This window comes from Sitophilus oryzae, unplaced genomic scaffold (genome assembly GCF_002938485.1).
Source record: "Sitophilus oryzae breed Bouriz unplaced genomic scaffold, Soryzae_2.0 scaffold_1576_pilon_pilon, whole genome shotgun sequence".
Classification (NCBI taxonomy): domain Eukaryota; kingdom Metazoa; phylum Arthropoda; class Insecta; order Coleoptera; family Curculionidae; genus Sitophilus; species Sitophilus oryzae.
The window spans coordinates 4514225-4520224 of record NW_022146254.1 but is presented as its reverse complement, the minus strand read 5'-3'; the positions used below and the strand labels follow the sequence as shown (position 1 = coordinate 4520224).

General features: G+C 31.5%; 1 protein-coding gene across 1 annotated transcript in view; it reads right to left on the bottom strand.

The window, feature by feature from the left end:
* Positions 1–5457: 5457 nt before the first annotated feature.
* The window catches only part of LOC115879398, a 29388-nt gene continuing 28845 nt past the window's right edge, over positions 5458–6000 (bottom strand). The window contains exon 2 of the mRNA XM_030896219.1: positions 5458–5880. Coding sequence (XP_030752079.1) covers positions 5501–5880 — 380 coding nt within the window. The 3' untranslated portion in view covers positions 5458–5500. The remainder of the gene's footprint in view (positions 5881–6000) is intronic.

Below are 6000 nucleotides of genomic sequence, written 5' to 3'. Positions count from 1 at the left end.
AAACTACTCCGATTTCCTGACTGCTGATGACGCTGCAATAGACTATATACGTAATCTTGACGTTTGTATTTAATCTCACTGTATTTGTCTCCTGTTGCGCGTATTTTGTTTGTGATATACCGTGTTCCTTTTATATTTATATATTTTATATCTTTTTGTATTGTTTATATTTTTACGTGTATTATTTTGTAATATCTGTTAAACGATGTGCTTGCCATACGATAAATAAATAATAGGATAACGAGAAGATAAGAAGGGGAAAATTCCTAGAAGAGTCATTTTAAAAAGAACGAGGGGGAAACAAGAATTCCAAAGAAGGCAGAATACATTGGAGAAGACAATAATTCAGGTTAGAATTCAAAACAAATATGCTGGTATAATTGACTATTTACAGCCAATGGTTGAAAATAACACATTACAAACTTGTTTTAAGTTATTTAAAAGGTTATAATAAATATGGTTACGATTACGATACCTTTTAGGTCCTAAACTAGTAGACCTAAACCTAAAATTTAAGACTAACCTAAACAATATAGTTATCCAGAAACTCCCATTGCAGAAAACTGGAATTTAAATTATACTTTTAAAATATAAATAATAATAATAATAATAGTAATAATAAAAAAAATTAAGCTCTTTTTCTTGGAATTTGCACTATGCATATGTTTTTCAACACCCTGAACAGCGGTAATTAACAACTGTTATCTTGACGATGTTCTTTTATTAGACAAACATTTAGCGGAATTTACTGGAAATATAAATTAAATAAAAAAAAAAGAATAATAAATAAATAAATAGAAAAAAAAGTATCTTCACGTCTACTCAAGAAATTTCATACTTAGATTTTATTTTAAATACAAAATTAATGAAAACGTATCCTACAGACACAAAGAAATGTAAGATTAAAAAGTTAGTGCTGAAATTTTCCAGAAAATATAGATGGTATGTATCCATACTAACTATAAGATGGTTTCTTCGCAACTTACAAGCACTTTAATTTCTTTTTGTCCCGCAGATAAATACAGCTGGTTTTATAGATACTAAGAGATTTAAATGAGCTAAATACAAAGCCCTTGAGGAAAATAATGAAAATTATAACACGTTCTTTGTGCCAACAAGTTTTTTTTTTCTGAAGTTTACGGCTGGTGGCTCAGAAACACAGAATGTGCAGGTCAAAATTTCATGCCTGCATGGTGTCCACTCGAAAATTTTTCATTAGAGTTGCTCACAAAAAAGCTTGCTACTCTCCTAATTCTTGCAACTGGCCAGAGAGTTCAGACACTAAAAAATATAGCTGAAGTAGACGACTCTTCTATTAAGATTTATGTTTGCCAGCACTTTAGAAGCTTACCTAGAAAGAACTGAATCATTAAGAGGAGAAGAGAATTATCTTAAAAAAAAAAACGACGTCTTCAGCGGCCTACAGAAAAGGATTTAATATTGATCAAATAAAGAATACCATAGGGTGGACCTCAAAATCAAAAGTATTTCAAACAATTTATACTCGTCCACTGAATAAAGGAAAAAAAAAATAACTTTATAGAAACATGCAAGAAGCAAGTGCAGTCATTATAAACTGCTCTAGGAAGTAGCTCTTTATTGTGTTAATGTTAATAAGTATGTTTTATATTTTTCTAATTACTTATAACTCAAATTCAAATAGTTTATTTACTTTTTTTTTAAATATCAATATACAAATTAAAAAAAAAGCAAAAAATTAGATAAAAGGAACTGTGTGGCGCTTTTATAAAAAATAAAAACCGATACACAAAAACATTAAATGTTTCAAAATCAAAATCAAAAGTATTTCAAACAGTATGTATAATGTATAGGAGTGAGTCGTTATGGCAATCTACTAAGTCGGAGTGAGCAAAAATACGAAGTATTTATTACATAACTACTTAATCTGACGTTAGATTCCATGCGCTTGGGAAAATACTCGCCTTTTGTCTTTATTCAGTACATCTTATTTTACTAAGCGTGTTGACCGTACTCTTCGTACACATGAAAACCGGCACCCAAGAACAAAAATGCCGACCCTTAGTATAATATGTATGTGTTATACTACTACTATGTGTTATACTAATTTAGAATCATAATTATGTGATGCATATTATATTACATTAATTTTTTTTTGCTATTTTGTTATATAATATAATAACATGTATGTAGGAGTAGATTATATATATTTTTGTTTTGTGGGTTTGACATATTATATTTAAATATACGTTTATAGTTATGTTACTATAAATTGTATTAAATTAATCAAATGTGTTAAATGTCAAATAATTAAACGTCATACGATTATGTATATTTTACATCACCTGTTGGAAAAAATAGCAAAATATAAACCGCCACAAAAGAATTTCTTTTCTTTCAACATCTACGGGTGTATATCTATTTGGACGAGGATACGAAATATAATTATAAGAACAAACGACTTACCTGTAGGAAGTTCGTTCTGAATTATATGAGTATCCTCGTCCAAATAGACGAGGATACTCATATAATTCAGAACGAACTTCCCGACCTAAGGTCCCGACCCTACCGATACTAGCCCTCCCAAGAAATTCTTTTTTGATTTAAAAGCAAAATAATGTTATGAGAAGGCTGACGGTCGGGTACGGATGACTAAGGTCTATGGCTAACAAAAAATGCATTCTTTACGTAATTGGGAATAAAATGTGCTCGATAAAGTATGATAATGATACTACGGGTGTATATCTATTTGGACGAGGATACTCATATAATTCAGAACGAACTTCCTACAGGTAAGTCGTTTGTTCTTATAATTGTTATAGAATTCTGCATCTCTCATAGCAAATATTATTTTCGTTTTAATTGATGCTCGCAGCTAGAATTTTTGCATTACAGCCGGTGCCGTTTATATACTCTAAATCTCGAAGAGGAATCGAGCAAAATATCAAGTGTGTTATATTTTTGGAAAGGTAACTTTAAATTCTTTTCAATAAATTAAAAAATATACAGGGTGTCCCATATAAAAAATAAATTTTTCTGTTGATAATTCTTAAATTATTAATTTAAAAAAAATTATACTTATACCATTAAATTCTACATAAAAAGGTGCTTTGGAAATGTTTTCATAAAAATACAAAATTTTCCATAGCAAAAAAGTTACAGCGATTTGTTAAAAATGCATATTTTTGAAAAACGCCCCGTAACTCCAAAACGGTAACAAATATCGATATGCGGTTTTCACCGACATGTTTTTGACAAAAATTGAGCTCCAGACACCGATATTAGATTTTGTCTATCTCCTATAGAAAAGGGTGTTTCCATTTAAAACCCTCGAATTTGACCCACCCTGTACATGTTTTTTCTACTTACCTTATACATAACCAATGACTAAAGAATCCAAGGACAAATAACACCCGAGAGCAAATTGTGACGTCACCAAACCGTGCCGTGGCACCAAATTTGCGTGGCACATATTTTTCTTAACCTAGCTGTTTGAAGAGATATTTCTATCTATTATCTATGGCGTATACCATGGGCGTCGGACAGGGGGGGCAAGAGAGGGCATTTGCCCCCCCTGGACACTGAAACAGTAAAAATAAAAGCTATCTTTTTACATCCATCTGTAAAAAAATAATCATTATTATGAAATTTTGGTAATTATTGGGAAAACTGGAAATCGTCAGATTTTCACCAAAATTGGTATACACCCTATTTTGAGGTCGTAGATTACGAATCTGAAGTTTTTTCTTGTTGGTCTCTTACCGTTTTTCAGAAAAACGGAAAATTATTTCAACATCGAATTTTTCTTAATTTCTCATATTTTTAAGGTTTTCTAGCACATATTTTGTTAGGTATTCAATAAACAATGATGTTATTGCTATTTTCTGTTACTTTTTTAACCAATTCTATGCATAATAGAGGAAAATTTGCTAAAATAAATTTGTGAACAATCTGAAAATGTTGGGTTATGTGTTTCTGGCATTTAAAGCAACGTTGCCAATGCTAAACCTAAATTTAGCGTGATTTTTTCGCTCATTCTGGGATTACGAAAGGCGGTCGCCAGAAGAACGGCTCCTTCCCATAATTGCTATTTTACCAACGAGAACTGACTATTTATAACCACGAAAGAAGAAGTTAAAACCAATGCAATCAAAACCCTTTCGTGCAACTTCGTGGTTATAAATAGTCTTTATATAAAACCTTTTTTGCGGAGGGGGTTAATCTTTTTTTGATATAATATAACAACAAAAGATTAACACCCTCCGCATGGAAGTTGTAACTAATGCAATCAAAACTCTTTCGTGCAACTTCGTGGTTATAAATAATATAATATAACAAAAAAAAAGATTAACCCCCTCCACATAGAAGTTGAAACCAATGCAATCAAAACTCTTCCGCGTAACTTTGTGGATATAGGTATGTAGGTATATTTAATTATTTGTCGATCTCATAATAGGAAATTTATTTAAAATCCCTAATCACCCGAAAAATAGAAGATATGGCAACGTTGTAAATTTTCAAATTTCTAGATTAGGTTTAGATTATATTTGTCTCTCTCATTACATAGGAGAGAGAAAGAAGGATATATCAAATGTCAAACTTCCGTCTGGTCTCAATTTTCTTTGTTATTTTGTTAAGAAAAGTGTTTTTCAGTAAAATTTTGGACATTTTTCTATCCCCAATCAAGTGCAGCTTTTAGATAAACTATAATATAACGGAAATATAGTGAAATTATTACTTTATAGGGTCGAAATAAAGAAAAATTCAATGTTGAAATAATTTTCCGTTTTTCTGAAAAACGGTAAGAGACCGCCAAGAAACAAGTTCAGATTCGTAATCTACGACCTCAAAATAGTGGGTATACCAATTTTGGTGAAAATCGGACGATTTCCAGTTTTCCCAATAATTACCGGAATTTCTAGGTGTTACCTGTAAAATAATAAAAAATATATTACAATTTTTTATTCATTTTTACCTTGCCCCCCCCCTAAACTTCATTCTTCCGGCGCCCATGGCGTATACTGTGGCATGATACTAATTAATTACGAAAAAAGTGTATTAAAATGTTAACTAAAGGTACCAAACTAGTATCGACGTAAGCACACATCAAGTACATATAATATCAGAAAAATAATTATCGAATTCAATAAGAAAACTAAGAAAACGCTAAAAAGGTGGAGCGGACTGTTTATTTACCTATGAAAACGTAACTCCTGGCTCTTTCTTATCTCTACTGCTTTTGCACTTGAAAGCTGAACAACTAATCACCATTGTAATAAACTTTATACAAAGTTCACTACACACAAACTATTAAAAATCGCTAAAATTGTCGCTGGTGACCAGATGATGACTCATTGCCATCAAAAGAATGGCGCCTAAGGTCACAAATTCTGCTGCAGCCCGTATATGGGCGTTACATGTCCTTATATTCTTTAGTCATTGTACATAACAAAAATAATTGAAAAAAAGACAAATCCCAAATTTTGCAGTTTCTATTATTTTTAATTACAATGTATAAAATTTAATCAAAAAATTTATTTAAATTATCCCCGATTATCTTAATCAGGATCTCTTCCAGCCAGAACCTTACATAGCCTCTGATCCAGTACAAACAAGGATCCGAACGATCCAATATGTAGTAGACGTGTTCCAGAATGCCCGTAATTATTTTGCTATTGACAATTTCTAACATGCCCGAGAGATCCCGTTTTCTACGGTATGACTTGTCATCCTTTGCGTTGTATTTATTGGCTAAAAATTGCAGACTGGGAAATAATGAGCTCAGATTTATAAAGGACTGGTCGAGTTTCACGATTTCGCTGAGGACGTATTTGCAAGCTGGATTCGACATGTCGTATTTCCTCACTTGGAATGTCAAATCTGCGAATGATGACTGAGTAGCTAAAATAAAAGAAAAAAAGCGTTATTTGAAGCAGTGCTGTTTTGATTATTGAATAATCTTCATTAAAGGGGGTTATTGACTGAAATAGGGAGACAGCAAATTGTACCTGAAAAGCTCGG